Genomic DNA, 25032 nt, shown 5'->3' with positions numbered 1-25032 from the left:
CCCCAAAATTTGCTTTCTTGAGCAAGGCAGAGAGTTCTTCCGGTGGGGTCAGTGCTCTCCCCCGGCCCAGGCTCAGGGCTGGATTTTCTCACTGGGAGGTGGCCCGGCTCACTTGTATTCTTCGAGCCTGAGGGATGGCTTGTTTGCTCCCCCTCCCTAAAATGTTTGCACCCTCCATGACTACTTTGATCTGGTTTTTTTTTTCCTATATGCATCGGGGCAGCCTGTGCTGCAGGACCATTTGTAAAAGGTTAATCACATTTTTTTGGCAGGCGGTTTCTGCCTGGGCTGTTTATGAGCAGGTGGAAGCAGTCTTCCGTCCCGGTGATAGAGCAAGTCTGAAAGCACAAATGCCCAAATTATTCTGCCTCTCCTGATGCTGAGAAAAGGTCTCCGCGCCGGCCCTGATTGATTAGGCCAATTTGGCAGGACGTCTGCTCCGCAAGGCGCTCGCTCCCTCACCCGGCAGGAACGCAGACTCCTGGGCACGGTGCTCGGCTCAAGAGCGGAGGGCGGAAGCCTGTGTTTCCTCCCGCCTCGGGAGTCGGCTTCTCCGCTTATTGAGGCCCTGACAGGGGCTGACAGCCCGAAGGAGAGGCGCAGTTGTGTCAAGTTAATAGGATAATCAGAAACTGGTTGGGAGAGGGTGACCTCCATCTCGCAGGCTCAGCTTCTCCCGGGAAACGAGGCCGACCGCAGGGAAGCAGGAGCGTGTCTCCGGGGCCACCTGACAGGCCTGAGGAGGCGCAGGTGGGCTGAGGGCCGTTCTATTCTCCTTCCGAGCAGCTCGCTCCTGCAAGGTCCCGCAATTGAAACACCCCTCCCACCCCCCACCCCCCGCCATGGGAAGGACGGTGACATTCGGGGTCCAAAATGAAAGAATCTGGGCTCAGTCGGTTAATATTTAATTTTAATAATCCGTGTTATGTTTGAACAGTCAGCAATGCACAGAGGGAGCTCTCCCGCGAATGTTTACACACAATGTGAACACATGCTTTAAATATGCGGGGGGAGGGGCGACGTCACAGTTCACAGAGCTAAAAAAAAGCCGTGTTATAAATTACACAAAGCCATAGAAAAATATTTCTCTGAATGCATAGATTAAGACTTGAAACTCACCGACCAGCCACCGTGCCGTCTTAACCCCACTCTGTGCACAGAGGGTGGTTACAGAGGGCTTTTGAGAGCGAAGACCTGGGGGGGCGGGCGAGGGGGGGGTGTCAAGCCCCCTGCGGAATGCCCTGGCCCACCGCTGTTGCTTCTAAGAACCTCTAACTGAGCTGGATGGCTGAGAGAGTTGTAACCCCAGTGATCCGAACGTGAATTTATACTGCATTGATTTCCTCCAGGATAAAAACCGGCCTTAATTGATCAGTGCACCCTGCAAAACTTATTTTCCCAAGCAAAGAAAAATGGTAAAGGGGTATCGTGTCTAGACAGAAAAAACGTCTGATTGCTTGAAACACAAAAGAGGTTTCTTCCTGAAAGCACTTCAGGGAAGGGGCAGTTAAGTGACCTTGGTTCTTCGAGGCGGACACTGGACAAAGGGGGAGTCACACAAAGAACGGGGGAGGGGGGGGCTGCCCTGAGGGTGGCCTTGAACACCGCTCCGACATTGGTGGCGGGGAGGCCACGGTCTTAGCCTGACCTCCTCTGGCCACCTCCTCTGGCCACCGCACCATCTGCGCGCTCCTGGGTCCGAGCGCTCCGGCACCGTTAACACGAGGGGAGGGTCAGTTTCTTTGGAAAATCTAGGCACTCTGGGGGCGGGGGAAGCTGCTCCAGACAGCAGGGGGGCGCCCCGTGGCTGGCTCCAAGCCCTGCACTCTGGGTTGTCTAAGTGTGTGCGTCCTCATCCCCGAAGCTCAGGGGCCTTCCACGCCAGCGACACTGGAGGAAGGAAAAACTGTCCTTGGCGGCATTCTTTAAAGGGCCTCCGATGCCCTGCTCATGAGTCTGATCCCGTGTCTGTCTGCCCAGAACAAAGCCTGCTGGACCCCCCCCCACTGACTCTGCTAAGTGGGTCAGGGAGAGAGCGGGAGGGGGGATCCCAATGGTCGGACCATTTGCTTACAACGGCAGAGTTGTGTAAAAATTCTAATAATTTCAAAATAACCTTTATCTTTGATACAAAAATAAAGATGCTAACTCTTCTAACTCAGTTTCTCACGCTAACCTTTAAAAGAGCAACAGATTCGGCCTCAAAAATTGCTTGTTGTCTCCGGTGGAAGATGAAAGCGAAGACGGTGGACAGGTGACATTTGTGCTCTTGGCCGAGGGCGCTCACCTGGTGGACAGGCTGCGCACACATGGAAGGCGCTCAGTGTTGGGGAGGCGCAGAGCGCCCTCTGGTGGCGGCGAGGGCTCGGGCCGGGGCGGCCGTGGAGCAGGTGGCCACGGGGGACTCTCAGAAGCAGTGGTGTGTTTACAAAGAAAACACAGGGAGGGGGCGGGAGGAGAGGGGGAAGGAAAGAGGGAGCTCTTTTGGTTAACAGCCTATGTACAATGATCTGGTATAAGGTATCTGCAATCTTAAATATTTTTAACCTGAGTTAACGTTTATAAATGTGTTAATAGGAAACCTCACAGTCACAAGTCACGCTGAAATTGGTCTGGCCAGTACCTGTGCTCGCCCAGACCTTCCTCCCTAGCTGGTCCACGGTGCAGGAGAGGTGTGGGCAGGAATCCCCGAGACGCGCACCCTGGCCCTTCAGGCGCGCTGCCGACAGGAGTGGCTAGAAATAGGCTCTGCTCTCTCTCTCTCTCGGCTTCTGCTCCAACAACTCTTACACTCGGCGCATAAAACACACTGAGTCAAGAGCCGGCCGCGGCTGCCTCTCCACACCACTTCTCCGCGGCTCGCAGCTTCAAGCAATAGGTTTATTGTGCACCAAGAGGCCTGGAGGAACGGCACCGCTGCCGGGGTCGGGGCGCCCTACCTAGGCAGAGTGGAGTTAGTGTGGACGGCACAGGGGCACCAGGGGCCCCCGGGACAATGGCTTGTCCTTGGCCCAGAGGTGACGCAAAACTGTCACGCTACTCGGTGAAGAGGTCCCTGCTGCGTTAGTAAGTCAGTTTCGAAGCTCTCTTGTTGTAGCAAGGCCGTTCCGTCAGACTGGACGCAGCGTTCCTGAACAGAAAATTATTCTCACTGATCAACAGAACCAGTTCCAGCTCTTGGAAATCTTGAAGTCGAGCAACATCTTTGTCCTAAAACCAAAATCAGGTTAAGCAGGTTAGAGAGACCACTTGGTAGGGAGCGGGAAGGGAGCACAGCAGACTGGAGGGCCCGGTCTGGGAGCCCCAGCGTCTGTCCACGGCAGAGCACAGTGCCCCCGGCTCTGAAGCAGGTGCAGCCCCTGAGCACCACTCAGTGTGATCCGGAAACAAGAGCGAAACTGTGAGTTTGGGCTTCTTTTTTCACTTTTTGGGTCACACCCGGCGATGCTCAGGGGTTCCTCCTGGCTCTGCACTCAGGAATTACTCTGGCGGTGCTCGGGGGACCCTATGGGATGCTGGGAATCGAACCCAGGTGGGCCGCATGCAAGGCCAACGCCCTACCCGCTGTGCTATGGCTCCAGCCCCGAGTTTGGGGTTCTGTGCTGATACTAGTCTCTTGGGCTTATTGTAAAGCTGAGCCCTCCAAAAAAAGAAGAAAAGGGGCCAGGAGAAAGCAATGCCAGTGCTCTGACAGTGGCACGGCGGGGGCCCTGGCAGCAACGCAGAGTTGGGCTGGGCTGGCCGCGGCGACAGTTGAGGCAATGCAGGGATCAGTTTCCCTCGGGCCAGAGGCCAGAGGCCTGTCCTGCCCAGGCACGCCAAGTAAGCCCGGGATGGCCACCCGGGTACTGTGTGGGTCTGCCCTGTGATCTGACCTGGCCCTTAGGTCACCAGCACAAGGCACAGCTGATGGTGCACTGGGAGATTCCGTCCAGAGCACTCAGAAACAACGGGGAACCGGTGCATGTGAATGGCAATTCGGAAATTCTCCACCGCTTTCAAAACTGCCGACGTGGCTATTAACCCAGCGGAGGGGAAGAAATGTCAGTGATTACATGTGGAAAATTACCCTCTGCTCCTTTCTGTTCTATTTCCTTTCTTTCCCCATGACTCACAGAACTGCAAAGAGCGGGCACTTCCCAGTACAGAGCGCGCGCCATCCCTCGGGACGGGCGGGGCGGGCTCACCTTTCTCACGAGCGTATTGGGCAGCTTGCGGATCTTCTCCACTTGGTCGGGGTGGACGCCCAGCTCACAGCAGCTCACTCGGAGCAGCTGCTGGTAGGTGAGCTCCTGCCGGTCCAGTTCAATTTCAATGAAATCGTTTTCTCGAAGAGATGGGTTCTGAATCCTCACCTTCAGGACGAGCTCTGGGAAGGCAGGGGCAGGGGATGCTAATGAACGGCCCTGGGAGCGTCAGCTGAGGTCACCCAAGATCCACTTCCAGAAGATGGCCGCACTAAATTATACCCTTCCCCGACGGCCTCCATGCCTCCAGAGAGAGAGCCAGGCACACGAGTGTGTGCTCAGCTCCGACGCTGGCTCTCCAGCGCCCGTCCTGGTGCCCAGTTCTTACTGCTACGTCTGAGACTGGTTTTTAAAATCAGCAGCAAGGGAGACAAAAGCCCCAGCTGAGAAAGGGCTCGTTTACTAAACTGACGACGGCTAAGAATTGGTTTGAGCATCACACTACACAGAAGCAGGGTGAGGGGAAGAGAGGTAGAAAGAAGGCACGAGCAAGATACGGTCGCCGACAAGCATGGATTGGAAGGTATTTACAGAATGCAGAAGTCCTAGCAATAAACAAGCAAAAAGAAGAAAAAGAAAAAAAAAACCCTAAGCTACCAAGAAAACAAGTTTAACTCTAATTTGAATGTAATATACTTCAATAAGGAGCAAATCTTGGCTCTGGGAGCTAACAGACAGTAGCAGCCTGCCCCAAATTTCTTTTTGATTTTTGGGTCACACCCGATGTGCTCAGGGGTGACTCCTGGCTCTGCACTCAGGAGTTATTCCTGGCGTGCTCGGGGGACCAGGTGAGATGCCATGGATGGAACCCAGGTTGGCCATGTGCAGGGCAAGTGCCCTCCTGCTCCCCCTAATTCCCGAGCTCGTTCACAAGCCTGTGAGTGTGTCTGTGTGTTGTCTGTGTGCCCTTTTTGTCTTTGCTGGCATGAATCGGAGAGGACCTGGAGGAAAGGACCCGAGAAGCAGAGAGCGCACCGATCAGCCACACCCAATGTGGTCATCCACCTCCGAAAAAGAACCAGGACCCTTGGAGAGCGTTGCCGGGCCCTGGAACATCAGCTGCTCTGGAAATGAAGGCAGTGCTCTCAGTGACAGGACACATCCGAGTGACACAGAATTGGTAGAGGGGCTCCCCAAGGACAAACCTGGCATAATGGGGAGATTAAAACAATGACAGTGATGGATTCCAGCCCAGTGAAGTAAGAGTCTGTGAACTATAGGCCAGGACGCACACACCTACCATGATGTGTGAAGCTGAGGTTAAGCCCTGGGGCAGGGTGGAGCCCTCCAAGGATCTCTGGGCTTGGCCCCTCTTGAAAGTAAGTTATGAGGGAGCTGGAGCGATAGAACAGCGGCTAGGGCGTTTGCCTTGCACGCAGCCAACCCGGGTTCGGTTCCCAGCATCCCATATGGTCTGAGTGCATGAGCCAGGAGTAACCCCTGAGCATTGCCGGGTGTGAGTGACCCAAAAAAAAAAAAAAAAAAGTTACGACCAGGGAGAGGGCTCAGAGGCTGGGTCCCCAGCACCACACAGTCCCCCAAGTACTCCCTGGATTACCCCTAGGTACTGAGCCAGGAGTCGCCCGCAACCACCTCCAAGTATGGCCTTGAAACCAGTAAGAAAATAATGTTGCGGGGCTGGAGCGATAGCACAGCGGGTAGGGCGTTTGCCTTGCACATGGCCGACCGGGGTTCAATCCCCAGCATCCCATATGGTCCCCTGAGCACCACTAGGTGTAATTCCTGAGTGCATGAGCCAAGAGTAACCCCTGTGCATCACCGGGTGTGACCCAAAAAGCAAAAATAATAATAGTAATGTTGCTAAATTTTTATTTCATTTCGTTTGTTTGGAGTGGGGGGCTTTGGGGCCACACCCAGCATTGCTTAGGGGCCACTACTGCTTGCTCAGGGACTACAGTCCCAAAGTTGATTAACCCTTTTGTCCGCTTCTGGGCCACACAAACAAACTGCTGGTGCTCAGGGCCCACTGCTGGCAGGCTGGGAGGACCACATGGGATGCCGGGAGTCGAACCCGGGTGGGCCAAGTGCAAGGCAAGCGCCTTCCCCGCTGTGCTATCTCTCCAGCCCCCAAAGCGGGTGAGCTCTTCTCAAGATAAATGGAGACGGAAAGAACACCCGCTCTTGACAGCAGGACACGGGTGACAGGGGAAGGATGACAGACGATCAGAGGCTGTGACCTGGCCTGGGATGCTCGAGACACCGAGTCCAGACTGATCACAAATGAGAAAATGTTCCGGGTGAAAAGAAGAATGAAGCCACAGGATACACGGGGCTGGAGCGATAGCACAGTGGGTGGGGCGTTTGCTTTGCACACGGCCGACCCGGGTTCGATTCCCAGCATCCCATATGGTCCCCTGAGCACCACCAGGAGTGATTCCTGAGTGCAGAGCCAGGAGTAACCCCTGTGCATCGCTGGGCGTGACCCAAAAAGCAAAAAAAAAAAAAAAAAAAAAAGCCACAGGACACGGAAATGCAGTGGGGCGGAGGAGTAAGCCCAGTTCCAGCGGGTGTGACAAGACCCAGACTCCGACCGTCACCAGAGGCCGGCGGCAGCTCCGCACACCAGCTGCCACGCTGGGCGTGCAGAAGGGGCCTCCTGGCTTTCGGGAAACCGTACGTGCGCGTTTCAGGGTGAAAGAGCAGATGACAACCTTCCCGGGAGTGTGTAATTACAGGGGAAACCGATCCGCGCCCCCCACCCCAGCCCCGGCCCCCGGGCGGCAGGGCTCACCTTGCATGTTAAACGGGAATGCGCCAGTGAAGAAAAACGGCTGGAAGGCTGGTGCTGCTCCTGCCTGTGGCCCGCTCGGGGGCTCCAGGGCCACGGGCGGCTTGGCGGCGCCCGAGAAGAGCGCGCGGTTCTGACTCACGGGCGGCTGGCAGACAGGGCCGGGTTTTGTGCTTTCGGGTGTCCGGAGGATGGCAGAGGAGGCAGGCACGTCCCCGTTCTGAACCAGGGCCAGAGCGGTGCGGTCCCGGGGAAAGGCCCCGAGCAGGGGAGGGTCCCCGGGGGAGAGCACTGGAGGGGAGTCGTCCGCGGCGGGGGAGGCAGGAGGGGAGGAGGGGCCCCCGTTCTGCAGCTGGGCGGCATCCTCTGCCGAGGGGGTGTAGATGAAAGGGAAGGCCGGGTTGGCCAGGTAGTTGGGAACAAAGGGCAGGTCTGACTCCTTCCTCGGCGGGGGCAGGTTATCTCCGTCATCCTCCTCTTCCACTTGAAAAAGAAAGCACAGAGCGTGTTTGCAGCCCTCAAAACGCTGCCAGGGACAGAACGTCTCGAGAAAGCGAGTTTCCCTTGGGACGGGAGAAACGGTTTGATCGGTGTTGGTCAGTTACAACTTCAAGCCCAGAGCTGGGTGTTTCGTCTGTTTATGTTTGGGGGTCAGAGCAAGCCGTGCTCAGGGCTTCTTCCCTTGACTCTGAGCTCAGGAACAACTCCTGGCGGGGTTCAGGGGACCACATGGAACGCCGGGATCGAACCCTGCTCAGCCACATGCCGGGCGAGCCCTCACTGGAGGTGCACAGAGATCACGAGGTGCTGGGGACACAGCCCGGAGCACCCCCGGCCCCCTCCCCCCGGATCCCTCCGCTCCAGCCCTTGAAGCCATCTCCCTGCCCCAAGTGTGGAAAAAAGAAGCCTCATTTCGTGCAGGAGTCTTCCAGATGAGATAGCACTACCTTATGATGCCCACGTGCCCAGAAACAAGGTGGCCTCACTACCTCTGCACAGCAACTCACCCGCTGCATTTAAAACAGAGGAGCTGGGGCTGGAGCCAGAGCACAGCGGGGAGGGCGTTTGCCTTGCACGAGGCTGACCCAGGTTTGATCCCTGCATCCCATCTGGTTCCCCGAGCACCTCCAGGAGTAATTCCTGAGTGCAGCACCAGGAGTAGTAACCCCTGAACATTGCCGGGTGTGACCTCCCCAAAAAAGCCAAAATAAATAAATGAATAAATAAATAAAATAGGGTAGCTGAGGGTCCTGGAGATGCATCTCAGTGGTACAGCACCTGCTTTGCAGGCCTGAGGCACAAATTCAATCCCTGGGCACCAGCCTGAAAGCCCAGTTTTGTCCCAGCAGTGTATTGCTGGTGACCCACGGGGTCAAAACCGTGAGGTGTGCGTGCACACGCATGCACACATGAGGCGGGGAGAGGGAAGGGAGGGAGGAAGGGAGAAAGAGAGGGAGAGGAGGAGGGAGAGGGGGGAGGGGAGAGGAGAGAGGGGAGGGAGGGAGGAAGAGAGAGAGGGAGAGGGGAAGAGAGAGAGGGGGGAGGAGGGGAGAGAGAGAGGAGGAAGGAGAGAGAAAGGGGGAGAGAAAGAGGAAGAGAGGGAAAGAGAGAGCGGGGGAGGGGAGGAAAAAGGAGAGGGGGAGGGAGGAAGAGAGAGAGGGAAAGGGGGAGGGAGAGAGAGGGAGAAGGAGAGGGAAGAAGATAGAGAGAGGGAGAGAGAGAAGGGGGTGGGGAAGGAGAGGGAGGGAGAGAGAGAGTGAGCCGGAACCACAAATGCCACAGCAAAGGGAAGGGAGAGGGGAAGAAGAGCCAGGTTGCTTGGCATCAAGGTCACAGCAGATAAAATTAAAACCTCCTTGGGGCTGGAGCGATAACACAGCGGGTAGGGCGTTTGCCTTGCACGCGGCTGACCCGGGTTTGATTCCCAGCATCCCATATGGTCCCCTGAGAACCACCAGGGGTAATTCCTGAGTGCAGAGCCAGGAGTAACCCCTGTGCATCGCCAGGTGTGACCCAAAAAGAAAAAAAAAAAAAAGAAAGCCTGCCCCCCATGCACAAGCTTACCTCCCATGATCCTCCTGATCTCTCTCCTTGATGTCAACTGGACGGGCATCTCTCCTTTGGTGGTGAGGATGTCTTTGTCTGCCCCTGACTTCAACAGGTAAGAGACCACCTGGCCGTGGTTGCGCTTGCACGCCCAGTGCAAACAGGTCCTGTGCCAAGGAGGGGGAGAGAGGCTGGCTCAGAGGAGCACTGGGAATCGGCACGTAAGTACACGAAGCACGTCAGCCCCCTAAAGCCCAGCTGGAACAAGCACGCCAGGCCGGGAATCTCACCTGTGCCTTCTGGAAAGCGGATGATCGAAATATTTAATATAGTGGAAATGCATTTTAAAATTTGATTTCTGGCCACTGGGAAAAACTCAATTATCCTCAGAGTCTTCATTCCAGTGGCCCCCGGCAGGCTGGGGCCGGCCGCTGGCCCGAATGGCACTGCTCGCGCTCTCCGGCAGGAGGGCTCTCATTAGATTGCCCCGGTCTCTTGAAAATGTTCCCACATCTCCACACTTCTTTTTAGGGGCTCTGAGACTCACTTTACATGCATCAAATGCCTGAAGATTAAGTACTGTCAGGCTGCTAACCCTCTCCTCTTGACAGCTTGCTCTGCCTCTGAAATTTTTATTACTACAGTAGATATTTCCGTCTTAATATCACTTGCTCATTTGCCCCTCTTTTTCCTTACCTTCATAAAATAAAACAAGGCCCCATTTTCTACTTTTAAAATAGCTGGCTTCAAGGCAGAGAAGAGTATAGCAGGTAAGGGGCTTACCTTCCAAAGAGCCCATAGCCACGCCAGGTTTGAGCCTGATTCCTGCGCGCTGAGCCAGGAGTAAGCCCTGAGTATCACTAGGTATATGTGGCCCAAACCACCCCTTCTAAAATAATAATGCATTTAAATAAATTTAAAAATTGGCTTCCTGGGCCACAGAGATACCTCAACAAGCAGAACGCTTTGCATGAAGGTCCTGGTTCAATCCCTGGCACCACGAGGTCCCCAAGTATCACTCGGAGTGACCCTTAGCCACCCCCCACCCAAACCAGCATAGAACCGAGAGGAGCCCCCAGCACCACTGGGGGTGGCCCAAAAGAAACAAAATAAGTGGTCTTCTTCAGCTCTCCAGAGCGGCCACAAACATATACCCGTGTGGCTCAAGGCCCGGCACCACATACTTTTAGTCCTGAGGCACTTTAAATATGTACATCCATTACCAAAAAATTCGAAGAACAAACTCTTCTGAATGTATCAGACTCATTTAAATAAAGCTAATTATATAATATTGTACACACAGGAAGGGACTGTGGACACTCTGAAGGGCTATTATTTTAATGCTGCATAGAAACATAATTAGCATGCTGGCAAAAACTCCATCGAAACAGCAATGAGAGGCTGCGGAGCTACTAACTACATCCCCCGTCGCCAAAGCTGAGTGATATTACAGAAGGAAAATATGTTTCTCCCCTCCGTTTTGAGATGTCCTCATTTACCAACTCTCTAATCGAACCCATGTAAATATCTTCAGGGCTCAGAGAGCCAAACAGAGATGAAGTTAAAAGGAACAGGACGTAGGCTCATTGGCGAGGGTCAGGTCACAAACCGGGACAGTGTGCAATTATTCTAGAACATTCATCCTCACGTTCTTGACTTCCAGACCATGAGCTTGTCTCCTGGTCTGGGAGCAACGTCACGGAGGTCTCAGAGTGACACCCGACAGTCACTCATTAGTCTCAGAGGATCCAGGTCCTTTAAGATACACTCAGCAGGGGCTGGAGCAATAGTACAGCGGGTAGGGCGTTTGCCTTGCACGCGGCCGACCCGGGTTCGATTCCCAGCATCCTATATGGTCCCTTGAGCACCGCCAGGGGTGATTCCTGAGTGTAGAGCCAGGAGTCAGCCCTGAGCATCGTCGGGTGTGACCCAAAAACCAAAAAAAAAAAAAAAAAATACACTCAGCAGTGGATCTGGGCCTGTAAGCGGTCAGTGTCGTGGAGGCAAGAGGAACCTGCCGGACACAGAGCTGCCTCGCTGACACTTGCCTAACGAGACCACGCAGGCACTGCCTTTTAGCAGAGCAGGCTCCGAATGCAATCAGGATTTTGAGCAAACTGCAGTCAAGAGCGTGTTTGCGGGTGGATGTCTGTGGCAGAGGTTTGAAAAGTGAGTAATTATAATGATAAGTGAGCTCTCAAAAATGAATGGAGCATGATGAGAAAAATATGTTCCCTTTTGGAAATAAAAGTGCTCACTTGCTAGTAGTAAATCACTTGCTCGTGGCAAGCTGGAGAGGGAAGGAGGTAATTTACTGCCAGTGAGCCCGAGACGAGGGGACAAACCACCTCGCTAAAGCCTCGCCACACAAAGTGGGGTCAAGTCAACACAACGTGGTCCCCCCGGCCCTGAGCCCTGAGTGATCATCATTCACCGCCCAGCCCGTGGGCGGCTCTGGGCAGCCGTAACTCAGAGCCCCTCCAGCCAGGCGGTCACTTCCGCTTCTTCATGCGCCCTCACTTGTTCCTGAAAGTCAAAAAGTAGGCACGACACCTGAATGACCCCCGCGGTAGGGACTCTGTCGCGAGCTGAACTCCAGCTGTTTTCGCCTGAATTTCGAAGTCAGAATCTCCTGCGGGTGCTGGGAAGGCCCTCGGGCCAGAGGCACTGGGCGTCGGGCACGAGCACTGAAGCTGAGCAAATACCTGAGAGCCGCGACCATTCTGTTTTTCTCTGCTGGACAGTCAGGGATTCTTAATACCCCACTACCCAGAACGTCGGTTAGTAGCAGGAAGATAACAACAGCTAATACAGAGTGTCTCACATGTCGGACACTGCTCCAGAGCTTTTCCATAGACCAACTCACTGAAGCCTCCAAGCCAGTCAGGGGCTATTACCCGCACTCGTATCAACACTGACAGTACTAGGAGCCAAGTACTATTATCAGCACTCCCATTTTACAGATGAGGAAACTGAGGTGGTCATCACAGCAAAGTATTCGAGGCGAAGGAGGAGGAAGGGCTCTCACCAGGAAAGAGATTAGGGAACACCAGAGGCAGGGGTGGGGGGGTATGGGACCATTTTTAATGAGGGACCAGGAAAGGCTTACCATGATACCCAAGCGGAGACCCCCCAGGAGGTGAGGTCTGGGACCAGGACTTGCCCGGCGCTTCAGGAAAGGCCCAGAGGACAGGGAAGCAGAAGGAAAGGAGCATGGGGCGAATTCTGACACGGGGCCTGGGGGGCCCGGGGGACAGGACCCCGGGGCCGCTCCTCAGCGTGGAGGGCATCAGAGCGGACTTTGAGCAAAGAGATCTACGTGTGGGTCTGCTGTTTGGTTTTAGGCCACACCTAACGTGGCTCAGGGATCACCCCTGGCAAGCACGGCGACTGCCTGCAGCTCCAGGGACTGCCCGGGTTGGCTGTGTTCAAAGGCAGGCACTAACCCACCGTAATCTCGCTCCACAGTTTTTAACATATATATGTTCTGTTGTTCCCAAGAATAGTCATCCCGTTGCTCATTGATTTGTTCGAGCGGGCACCAGTAACGTCTCTCATTGAGAGACTTATTGTTACTGTCTTTGGCATATCCAATACGCACGGGTAGCTTGCCAGGCTCTGCCGCGCGAGCTCGATACTCTCGGTAGCTTGCCGGGCTCTCCGAGAGGGGCGGAGGAATCGAACTTGGGTCGGCCGTGTGAAAGGCAAACGCCCAACCGCTGTGCTATCGCTCCAGCTCCAAGAATAGTAGAGATGTGTACCAGGAGGTCTGCTCCATGGCTTGGAAGCCAGCCCATATGCTGGGGGAAAAGGAAGCTCAGATAGAGAAGGGACCACCAAGGAAAGGGTGCTAGAGGGCCCGCTCGGGATGGGAGATGTGTGCCGAAAATAGACTACAGACCGAACGTGATTGATGGCCACTCAACACCTCTATTGCAAACCACAACACCCAAAAGGAGAGAAAGCAAAAGGGAAGGCCCTGCCACAGAGGTTGGGGTGAGGGGGGAGAAGTGGGGGTGGCAGGAGGGATACTGGGATCACTGGTGGTGGAGAATGGGCGCTCAGTGGAGGGATGGTACTGGATCATTGTATGACTGCAATGTAAGCACAAAAGTTTGTAAGTCTGTAACCATACCTCACGATGATTCATGCAAAATTTTTTTTAAAATTTAAAAAATACATCTTAACTAAAAATAAATATTTTCAAAAATTTATTTTATTTATTTATTTATTTATTTTGCTCTTTGGGTCACACCCAGTGATGCTCAGGGGTCACTCCTGGCTCTGCACTCAGGAATTACCCCTGGCCATGCTCAGGGGACCATATGGGATGCTGGGAATCGAACCCAGGTCGGCCGCGTGCAAGGCAAACGCCCTACCCGCTGTGCTATCACTCCAGCCCCAATATTTTTAAAAATTTAAAAATAATTTTTTCTTTTTTTGCTTTTTGGGTCACACTAGGCAATGCACAGGGGTTACTCCTGGCTCTGCACTCAGGAATTACTCCTGGCAGTGCTCAGGGGACCATATGGGATGCTGGGAATCAAACCCGGGTCGGCTGCGTGCAAGGCAAACGCCCTACCCGCTGTGCTATTTTGTTGTTGTTTTGGGCCACACCAAAACAACATTTTGCTCAGGGCTAAATCACGGAAGGCTGGGGGTGGGGGCCCATGTGGGATATGAGGGATCAAACTAGGTTGGCCGCCTGCCAGGCAGGTGCCCAACCCACTGGCCTCCCCCTCCGTTTCTATTTTAAATCGGGATCCCTCAGGCTGCCTGTGGGGAGGAGGCTGTAGACATAGACTGGAGGGGCTGGCGGGTTCTGCTACCGCCTGGACGTGGTGTGCGAGGGAAAGATGCAGACTCTGGAGGGGACTGCCGAGGGCTGGGGCCGGGGCCCTCGGGCACTAAGCTCTGGAGGGCTCAGGGAAGCAGGCTTGGCACGGGGGGGGGGGGGGGGGGGGGGGCACGGATGTGGCGGGGAGAAGAATGCAGATCAGGAATTCAGTCCTGGACACATTCAGCTTGAGGGGCCTCTTACATATCCCCCCATTACACTTACGAGATGCCTCTTTTGGGTAGCGCCCAGGTCACATTTACTTGAGCACCTACTATATGGCAGATGGTGATTAGGGTCTAGAGCTAATGCTGGGTTCATGTGCCAGCCCCACTCCTTAGTGGGGGAACCTAGGGCCTCCGTCTCTTCTTCTGTAGGATGGAAAGAATAACAACAGCTGCAGGCCACACGTGTCAAGTGCGTAGGAGCCCCTGCCAGCTATAGGGCAGACTCAGTACACACGAACTAAGTTAGGCTCAATCTGACGAACAGTTCACAACGGTCTGCCGAAGCAACTGCAAAATTAAGTGACTCAGGCACGGGGGGTATAGATAGCTGGACAGGCATGGAAAAGAACTGCCGGAAAAACCAGATCCCTCCTTCTACACTTCACTGCCTCCCAGTGCCAAAACAGTGATTTGCAGTTTGTGAGGCACAAAATAAAAAAACAAACAAAATACCCACCTAGCTCTGAAAAGGCACCCATTGCAAGCCTGTTTGCAAACTTAAAAAAAAAAATAGGTTGGGGTGGGGGGGAGGCGGGTGGTTATTGACTGTTTCAGGCTCTCTGCACTGCCGCTCAAGCTGATTGGGTTGGGGTTGGGGCGGGGCAGGGTGGGGCAGGGGCACGCCTGGTCCTTGCTCTTCTCAGGGGTCAGGATGGAAACAGGGTTGGCAGTCGGGGAGGGGAGCTCCTCTCTCCAGCCCCAGTTCAGGCCGTCTGCCTTTGCTAAGACTAGGGAGTCAGGGCACCGACGCTCCGTCCCGGCTGTGTCCAAACAGTGCTCTTCCCGGGCCGCACCCACCCACCTGCAAACTGGTGCCTTTCAGTTCCCAAAGACACCGTGCACGCCGAGCGATGAACAGGCTTGGCCAAACATTACCTAGGGCCAAGCGGCGTGTTCCCGTGGACAGGCCAAAAAAAAAAAAAAGGGCTGAATAATAGGACTTTCAGTCACTGACCATGAAACAGACTCGACCCTTCCCCCCTCCCCCCCACCCCCGGGCACGTGTTCCCAGGGGGCTCCTGATTCGCCTGGAGAGGGGGGCGGGGGGGGCGGCTCCAGGCTGGGGGCTGCAAGTCTGGCTTCGACAGGGAACCCACGAGGCGCCCCCCGGGGGGTGCGCGGGGGGGGGAGGGGCGCCGGGCTCGGGGACTCGCGCCCTCCCCACCGCTCCCGGCGGGCTCCGCGGCGTGTGCGCGCTGCGGGACTCCGGAGGGCTTTGCTCGGAAGCCCCCGCGGCCCGGGCCAGCGCAGTCCGGAACCGGGGTGAGCTCGGTTCGTCCGGGCCTGCGAACCCACCCCCGCCGCGGCGGGCAGGCGGGCAGGGGGCGCGGGGGGCCCGCCCCGAAGGACCACGTGGGCCGGGGCTGGGGCCGGACGCGCGCTCGCCGGCTCGCAGACGCCGGGCGCGGGGGCCGGGGTTGGGGGGTGGGGAGTGGACGGGGCCGACCCCTGGCGCACGCCTCCCCCCCCCACTCCCGCGCCATCCCCAGCTCAGGGCCGCGACCCTCGGCCTCGCCCGCGCCCCCCGCTTACCAGCCGTTGACCTCATTCTGGGAGTTCACGTCCACCCCGCTCTCCACCAGCTTCTGCACCTCGCGGATGTCCCCCAAGGCCGCGGCCTCTCGCAGCCGCTCCTGCTGCTCCTTCTGCTCCAGCGGGCCGCTCATCTCGCCCCGGGCGCCCGCGTCCCCCGCCCCGGGGCCGCTCAGCGCCGCCGCCGCCGCGGCCCGCTCGGGGCCATGGGCAGAGCGCGCGGGGACCGCCCGCGCCCGGGCCTCGCCGCCGCCCGCGCCGCAGGCCCGCGCCTCCGCCCCCGCCGCGCCTGGCCGGGGCCGGCTCCGGGGGACCCTATTCGCGGCGACACCCCTGACCCAGGCGCCTTCGGTTCCTACCCCGGGCCTTATGTAACTGCGCGCCGGTGGGCGCCCGCCGCTATTTTTAGACGCCCCCCCCCCCCCCGCGCCGCTGGGAGGCGGTGGTTGGTGGGGGGGGGGGGGGACAGAGCCGTGGAAAGGGGGCGGCCAAGTAACCCGCCTATTTCGGAGCCACAAAGGCCTGACGCTCTGGTGCAGGCTGTTGACCAGGCATCAAAGATAATTGGTGTGCTTTTTTTTAATGTGTGTCTGTGTTGTTGTGTGTGTGGTTTTTTTTTTTTCCTCCCACTTAGTGTGGCTTTTTCTTTATCTGCGCCAGCTCTGGCCCAGCGGGATGGGGAAATGGGCTGAAAGCGATCCTGGTATTAAGGCCCATTATTGCCCAGATAGTTTACGCGCTTCTTTCTTCGGATGACAGTGCTTGGGACCATTCCGTTAGGATATTTATGTCAATTGTTGGTTTGCATCTCATTGTAGACGGGGTTTCTAACTTGGCTTTCCAGAAGAAAAAAAAATACCTATTTTGTGCCTCGGATCTATAAACTGTAATTTAGTAGGGCTTATACATCATACTTAATGACTCTTTATGCAGGGCATATGAGGAAAACAGAAAGGAACACCAGCCAGGGTGTGGAGTTATCTGGGCGCGGGTGCCAGGCGCTTGGGGAGAGAGCTATGGTGTGTATGCAAACAGCGTTTTCCTCTTTGCTTAATCAATGTAATGAGGCCCAGAGTCTGGGTTGGCGCAGTTTGTCGCCCCCGTGGGAGAAAAGGAAAATACTGTGTGGATGAGCCCAGGTGGCTGGGAGGTCGTCCCATGTGGCCCAGGACGCGCCTGCAGATGGGGTCAGGAGGATTAAGAAATAACCTTGCAGGACCCAGACAGTACAGTTAATGCAGCAGGGAGAGTGCTTGCCTTGCACACAGCTGAACGGGGCTCCATCCCTGGCACCACGTATGGTCCTCTGAGCCCTGCCAGGAGTGATCCCTGAACACATAGCCAGGAGTAAGTCCTGAGCACAGGATGATGAGCCTGTCTTTCCCCTATTTCCCTGCAAAGAAATAACCCTGGGGTCGAAAGAATGTCCTGAGCAAAGGAAAGGGAGCTAGCATGGTTTTGATTTTTGTTTGGGGGAAGGGAGCACATATGATTGCACTCAGGGATCATTCCTGACTCGGGGGTCAGGGGTCCATATGGGGTGGGTGCCTGGGATCTAACTTTTTTTTTTTTTTTTTGCTTTTTGGGTCACACCCGGCGATTTACAGGGGTTATCCCTGGCTCATGCACTCAGGAATTACTCCTGGCGGTGCTCAGGGGACCATATGGGATGCTGGGAATCGAACCCCAGTCAGCCGAGCGCAAGGCAAACACCCTACCCGCTGTGCTATCCCTCCAGCCCCCATCTAACTCTTATCAGCAAGTCCCCTCCCTGCTGTCCTGTCTCCTGCCCCCGAGGAGCTGACATGGGAAGGGACAGACTTAGGGATGGAGTGCACATTTCCCTCTCCTGGGTCTGCTCTGGATCTGTAGGGCAGGCATCTTTCCTCGCTGCTGGAGAAGCTGTGTCTGTTTATGACACTCGTCATTCACGGTGGGGAGCGCGCCCCAGGTGCTGCTGGAGAGGAACTGCACAGATTGACCCTCCGCAGCAAGCTGGAACCCCGCTTGAGGTTACAGTTTGATTTGTCTCCCAGTTGAAGTCTTAATTTTCAGATCAGGCCGGAGAGTCTTTCTGTGGCTGACAAGCCTGGCACCGAAATTAGGCTCTTTAATGCAATTTGAGTGACATAGGAATAAGTGGTCTTTTGTTGTTGTTGCTGCTGTTGTTGGATTTTTTTTTGTTTTATTTTGTTTGGGGGCCACACCCAGCTGTGCCCCATCTGGCTCTGTGCCCAGGGATCACTCCTGGCAGTGTTGGGAAACCATGTGTGGTACCAAGAACTCAGGTCAGCTGTGTGCAAGGCCTTACCCTCTACACTATCTCACTAGCCCCTGAGCACATGTTTTGAATGTTAGATGCCTGGGTTCAATCCCCTACTCCACATGGTACCTTAGGGGCCCAACACATAACACAGTAGACAAGGCACTTGCCTTGCACGTAGCCACCTGGTTCCATCTCTGGCACCACATAAGGTCCCCCGAACTCACCAGGAGTGATTTCTGAGCACAGAGCCAGGAGTAAGCCCTAAGCACCACCAGGTATGTCCCCCCTCCCCAATAAATGTAGCACTGTAGCACTGTCATTCCATTGTTCATCGATTTGCTCGAGTGGGCACCAGTCTCCATTGTGAGAATTGCTGTTGCTGCTTTTGGCATATTGAATATACCACGGGTAGCTTGCCAGGCTCTGCTGTGCGGGCAGGATGCTCTCAGTAGCCGACCGAACTCCCCGAGAGGGACGGAGGAATTGAACCTGGGTCGGCCTCGTGCAAGGCAAACGCCCTACCTGCTGTGCTATCGCTCCAGCCAATAAATGAATTAAATAAATTAAAAGAAAGAGGAGAGTGATCTCTGAGATGGAACTAGCTTTTTGTTTGTTGTTTGTTGTTTGTTTTGGGTCACTCCAGAGGTGCTCGGGGCTTCTTCCTATCTCTGCATTCAAAGGTCACTCCTGGAGGGCTCAGGAGAACATAGGGGATGGAATGCAGGTTGGCCACATGCAAGGAAAGCATTCCTACCGCTATACCACAAAAGCCACAAAAGCCTTTTTAAAGCTGGTGATGACTGCATCCTAAGTTCTCTAGGTGTTTGTCAGATCTCCCTTCGTTACAAGATTATAACTTTCGGGGCTAGAGAGATACTACAACCGGTCAGGCACTTGCCTTGCACAGCTGGCCCAAGGTCAAACCCCAGCACTGCATATGACCCCTGAAGTGCCATTAGGAGTGAACCCTGAGCACAGAACCCAGAATAAATCTTGATGGCCTCAAACCCCCAACACCTCCCTCAAATAGGGTAATAACATGTGCCCAAGCATAGCAACCATTAAATATTCATTTATATATATACATACATACACACACACACACACACACACATATATATATATTTGCTTTTTGGGTCACACCTGGCGATGCACATGCGTTACCCCCTGCTTATGCACTCAGGAATTACTCCTGGTGGTGCTCAGGAGACCATATGGGATGCTGGGAATTGAACCCGGGTTGGCTGAGTGCAAGGCAAACTCCCTATCTGCTGTGCTATCACTCCAGCCCCTAAATATTCATATCTTACAAGTTTATTAAGGGAGGGGGGCTTCGGTGGCACTAGGGTCACCGAGGGGCGATACCCGGTGGTGCAGAGGGAGGCCGTGCAGTGTTAGGGATCCAGCCCAGGCTCCCGTGCACAACAGTCTGTCTTCCCAGCCTCTCTATGTTTACATTATCTTCTGTTTGGGCTTTGGGATCACATCCAGCAGCGTTTGGGGGCTGCTCCTGGGTCGGTGTCTTGAGGTCACTCCCAGCCACACTTAGGGGCCATGAGGTACAGGAGGTGAACACAGGATTGCTCTGTGCAAAGCATGTGCACTACCCTTTGAGCAAAAAAAAAAAAGAGAGATTTGTTGTTTGTATTGTTTTGGGTGGGCTGGAGCAATAGCACAGCGGGTAGGGCGTTCACCTTGCACGCAGCCGACCTGGGTTCAATTCCTTCGCCCCTCTCGGAGAGCCAGGCAAGCTACTGAGAGTATCTTGCCTGCACGGCAGAGTTTGTCAAGCTACCCATGGTGTATTCGATATACCAAAAACAGTAACAACAAGTCTCACAATGGAGACGGGTTTCAAGTGAGAGGCAGCAGGAAGGGCACTTGCCTTACACATGGCCAGCCGTGGTTCAATCCCCAGCACCCCATATGGTCCCCCAAGTGAGCCACAGAGTGAAAGTTCGGAAAGGCCAATAGGGGACTGGAGAGATAGTACAGCAGATAGGGCGCTTGCTTTGCATGCAGCTGACCCGGGATCAATCTCTGGCATCCCATATGGTCCCTCAAGCTCTACTAATTCCTGAGTGCAGAGCCAGGAATAAGCAAGCCCTGAGCATTGCTGGGTGTGGCCCCAAAAACAACAAGAGAAAAGGTATCTGGTCTCAAGGACATTTCATTAGAAAGGAAATTACTAATATTTATGACATGGAAGGTGAGGATCTGTTGACAATGAATATTAGGAAGCCATAAAACAAGATTTGATGTGAAAAAGGAATTTTCCCACCCACTTCAGACTAAGAGCAGCTTGAGGTCCCGATTTAAGACATAGTCCAAAACCAAAGGCAGGAACCTCAGGAGACAGTGCTCTAGGAACAAAGGCCTCTGAATGAAGGCCACCAGAATTTAAAGTCCTGATTCCAGGGCAACGGACTCTCACCTGCGCAGAGAGCTCTGGCCCAGGCAGCTTAGAAAAGTCCTGTATTCGTCAGCTTCCAAAAGCATCGCTGTGCTCTTTTTGGTGCTGGTCACCTCACCTGGGCACACCCTTCAGGAGTGGCTCACATTCCAATGTAGGGGACATTATTCTCTCCTCTAAGGGCATTTTTCCTCCCTGTTCTTTCCTATTTTCCAAAGAAAATAATTTTTACTTTCTTATTTGTCTTCTCGGACTGGGGCGATAGCATAAAGGGTCGGGCGTTTGCCTTGCACGCGGCCAACCTGGGTTTGATTCCTCCGTCCCTCTCGGAGAGCTGGGCAAGCTACCAAGAGTATCCCGCCCGCATGGCAGAGCCTGGCAAACTCCCCTTAGTGTATTCAATATGCCAGAAACAGTAACAAGCCTTACAAAGTTACTGGTTCCTGCTCCAGCAAATTGACAACTGGAGGACAGTGCTACAGTGCTACAGTGTTATTTGTCTTCTCATGAAATTCTTTTCTGTGAAACAGATGACAACTCTAGAAAATGAAGTAGAAATTTGGGACTGGTTTCTCCATTTCAGACATTTTTTGGGGAGTTGGGGGGGGGGTCTCACCTGGCAGTGCTCAGGGGTAATTACTGGCTCTTTACTCAGGAATCACTCCTCAGGGACTTTGGATCAAATAGGATGCCAGGATCAAGCCTGGGTGGATTACGTGCAAGGCAGACACCTTACCCATTGTACTATCTCTCTGGCCCCTGGTTTCTCCGTTACCTGTGGAAAGCATAACCTTGCATCAACCTGAGAACCTCTGCTTCCCCACCCCCTCAAATGCAGGTGGTAGGGATCTGCTCCCACATTAAGCAGATTAGGTGAGTCTTAAGAATAGCTTAATGACTGCCACCAAGTCAACAAGTGAGGCTGGGAGGGCCAGTGTCCACACCACGCAGGAGCTCACACAGCAGTCCTGACCTCCTAGACACCCACTTCATTGGTAATATCGAGGCATCCACTCAGGAAGAGAGTAATGCTTTCTATTGGGTTTCCTCTATTTCTCCAGACCCCCTCACTAACTGGCAATATTTAAAGGCAGGGGCAGGGGGCCACGGGGGGGGGCGTTATTAGGCCATATAAGCTGTGCTCAGGGCTTACTCTTGGCTCTGAACTCAGAGATCACTCCTGGTGTGACTTGGGGAACCACCTGGGGGTCCTGGAGGATTAAATCCAGGTCAGCCAGATGCAAGACAAGCACCCAGCACCCTGTACTATCTTTCTGACCCCACTGTCAATATTTTTGGCAAGCTAGTCAGGAATTAGCGTGAACCCCACCAATCCCAGGTGATTTACAGTCTCATGTGACAAACTTGAACAATGTGCTAGGATGTCTATAGTAAAATGACTGTGCAAAGGTAACCAGTTGTGCATCACATGAAGAATGAGGATCCAGGTTGTCTTCATAGAGCGGGTAATGCCTGTGCAGAAGTAGTTGGGTTAAGGCAAGAATAGTTGTGCCAGGAGCAGCATAAGGGTGTTGGGGTATAATAGCAGATGAAGTCAAAAGAGGCAGGTCAGGGGCTGGAGTGATAGCACAGCGGGTAGGGCGTTTGCCTTGCACGCGGCCGACCCGGGTTCAAATCCCAGCATCCCATATGGTCCCCTGAGCACCGCCAGGAGTAATTCCTGAGTGCAGAGCCAGGAGTAACCCCTGTGCATCGCCAGGTGTGACCCAAAAACCAAAAAAAAAAAAAAAAAAGAGGCAGGTCAGCTCCTGGGTGACCTTGCAGTGTTTTAGATTGGGGTGATAGAGACGGACTCTAGGATTTTGATCAGGGAAGACACAAGATATACATTTAAAAACATGCGGAGGGCCTGAAGCTATAGTAGGCGGGTAGGGCATTTGTCTTGTACACAGCTGACCCAGGCTCCATCCCCCAGTGTCCCATACGGTTCCCCAAGTACCGCCAGGAGTAATTCCTGAGTGCAGAGCCAGGAGTAACCCCTGGTGTTGCCAGGTGTGACCCAAAAAGACCCCCTCCACTCACACAAAATTAAAGAATAAAAAAAAAATGAGATGGAAGATGGAGTCGGGGCCCGCACGGGAGACTGGAAAGAAGTCAGAAGACTTGTACATCAGACGGCTTGCTTTCTTTACTATTTTCCTAGGATTTCCCTAACAAAGGGGGCGGGGAGATAGCTCCTGCTAAAGCAGGTCTCTGCACTGACCCTTGCAAGCACTCAGAACAGTTCCATCCCTACTTCTGTTGCCCGTCCCCAGCACCTCTTGGTAGCTCTGATTTTTGTGCCTGGAAGCTCAGCTGTCAGGGATTCCCAGGCTTAGGAGTGATTTCCAAGCTGCGCCACAGCCAGGAAGCTGCAAGCACCACAGCTGAAAAGAGACACCCCAACCCCCACCAGTACTGCAACTGAAATATGTAGGAGCACCACTTCCACAGCGTGCACCCCCAAACGGGTGTATGAGCCCCAGAACCATGGCACCAGGAGCTCTAGCCTGGCCAACACTGCAGCTGAGCGTGATATGGGCCACCTGAACCACGCGTGAGACCCTTCCCCCACACCTCAACCCTCACAGCAACAGGCGAGAAAAAATAGTCAGGGACTTCCACCAGAGACTCAAACTTTGCTGCTTAGTTGAATCATCCAAAGAGTGTTTACAGTTTTGTTTTATTTTGTTTTGTTTTGTTTTGTTTTTTGCCTTACCTGGTGCTGCTCAAGGATCACTCCTGACTCTGCACTCAGAAATTACTCCTGGCAGTGCTCAGGGGGACCATAAGGGATGCCAGGGATGGAATCCAAGTCGGCAGGGTGCAAGGCAAATACCCTACTCGCCAGCTTTTACAATTTTTAATGTCTGGGGTCGGTGCCATAGTACAAGAGGTAGGGTGCTTGTCTAGCACATGGCCAACCTGGGTTTGATCTCTGGCACCCCATATGGTCCCCTGAGTAGTGCCAGGAATGATCACTGAGTGCAGAGCCAGGAATAAGCTTGAGCATGTGTCCCCCTACTCCTTGCAAAAAAAAAAAAAATTCCTAAAGTCAGAGTTGGAGAGATGGTATAGGCACTTACGTTGCATCCTGCTGACTTGGATTTGGTTCTAATCCCCTGACACTACATATGGTTCCCAGTGAACTACCAGGCTCAGTCCAAAGCAGGTGCTTGGTGTGGCCCCCAAATAACAACAGCAGAATTCATAATATCTTTTTTTACCTTGGTTTTAGGGTCACACCCGGTGATGCACAGGGGTTACTCCTGGCTCTGCACTCAGGAATTACTCCTAGCCATGCTCAGGGGGCCATATGGGATGCTGGGAATCAAACCTGGGTCGGCTGCGTGCAAGGCAAACGCCCTACCTGCTGTGCTATCACTCCAGCCCCTCATAATATCTTTTTAATAGGGCGTTTGCCTTGTATGCCGCCAACCCGGGTTCGATTCCTCTGCCCCTCTAGGAGAGCCAGGCACAGCAGAGCCTGGCAAACTACCTGTGGTGTATTCGATATACCAAAAACAGTAACAAGTCTCACAATGGAGACTCATTACTGGTGCCCGCTCGAGCAAATGGATGAGCAACAGGAGGACAGTGACCACACATGACCACACAATAATATGATTGAGGACAGACCACAACCATGACAATTCCATCCAAATAACCTGAGGGTGGTGGAGGGGGGACCTCAGGCTTCAGTAACTTGAAGTCTGTTCAGGTGATTTCAGTGTGCAATGAACTTGGAGAACCTTTGGTCCAAACAGCAGAAAATCATTTCCTCATACTTCTAGAGGCTAAAAGTCCAAGATCAAGGCGTTGGCTGGGTGATTTTCCCTGAGGCTTCCCTCCTTGTCTTACAGAGAATTTATAAAGCACTAGCTAGACTTGATGGCCTCCCACTCTTCAGTCTCATGCTAACTTAACACAACTCAGTAATAACACCTGTATTAGTAACTTGTATGGAGTGAGCTTTGGGAACCACTGGCTGTAGAGTAAATTGTTTCCATCTCATCTGTGAAGAACCAACTCAAGCTCTATGAACAGTTACTAGGACTAGAAAGATAGTGCAAGGGTTAAGGCACTTGCCTTGTATACAGTCAACCCTGGTTCTCTCCCAGCACTGCATATGGTCTCCTGAGCCCCACCAGGAATGATTCCAGAGCACAAAGCCAGGAGTAAAATCTCTGAGCACTGCTGGGTATGCCTACAACCTCCTCCCCCACCAAAAATATTGTCTGTACAATATCCTCCTCCTTCTCCTCCTCCTCCTCCTTCTTCTTCTCCACTTCCTTCTCCTCCTCCTCCAACTCCTTCTCCTCCTCCTCTTTCTTCTCCTCCTCCACTTCCTTCTCCTCCATTTCCTCCTCCTTCTCCTCCTCCTCCCCCTGCTCTTCCTCCCTCTTCGCATCCTGTGGTGCTCAGGGCTTACTTATATCTCTATGTCAGGGCTCATTCCTGGCAGGTTCAGGGGTATCAGGAGTTGAATGCGGGTCAGCCATATACAAAGCAAGTACCCTACCCACTGTACTATCTCTCCAGGCCCAATATTTCTTCTTTTCTTTCCTTTGAAAAAAATATTTTCACTTTATTTATTTGTTTTTGACTTTTTGGGTCAAACCCAGCATTTCTCAGGGGTTATTCCTGGCTCTGCACTCAGGAATTACTCCTGGCAGTGCTTGGGGGACCTTATGGGATGTCGGGGATTGAACCC

General features: G+C 53.9%; 1 protein-coding gene across 1 annotated transcript; it reads right to left on the bottom strand.

Annotated features, from left to right (window-relative positions):
- Positions 1–889: 889 nt before the first annotated feature.
- Positions 890–15894, bottom strand: ANKRD40 (ankyrin repeat domain 40). The gene is made up of 5 exons (XM_055132663.1): positions 15640–15894; positions 9061–9209; positions 7000–7479; positions 4188–4369; positions 890–3210 (listed from the first exon to the last, which is right to left on the bottom strand). Exons 1-5 carry the CDS (start codon positions 15771–15773, stop codon positions 3064–3066), a joined length of 1092 nt encoding a protein of 363 aa, XP_054988638.1. The 5' UTR covers positions 15774–15894; the 3' UTR covers positions 890–3063.
- Between the last annotated feature and the right edge of the window lie 9138 nt (positions 15895–25032).

This window comes from Sorex araneus, chromosome 3 (genome assembly GCF_027595985.1).
Source record: "Sorex araneus isolate mSorAra2 chromosome 3, mSorAra2.pri, whole genome shotgun sequence".
NCBI lineage: Eukaryota > Metazoa > Chordata > Mammalia > Eulipotyphla > Soricidae > Sorex > Sorex araneus.
This window is presented reverse-complemented; position numbering and strand designations above follow the sequence as displayed.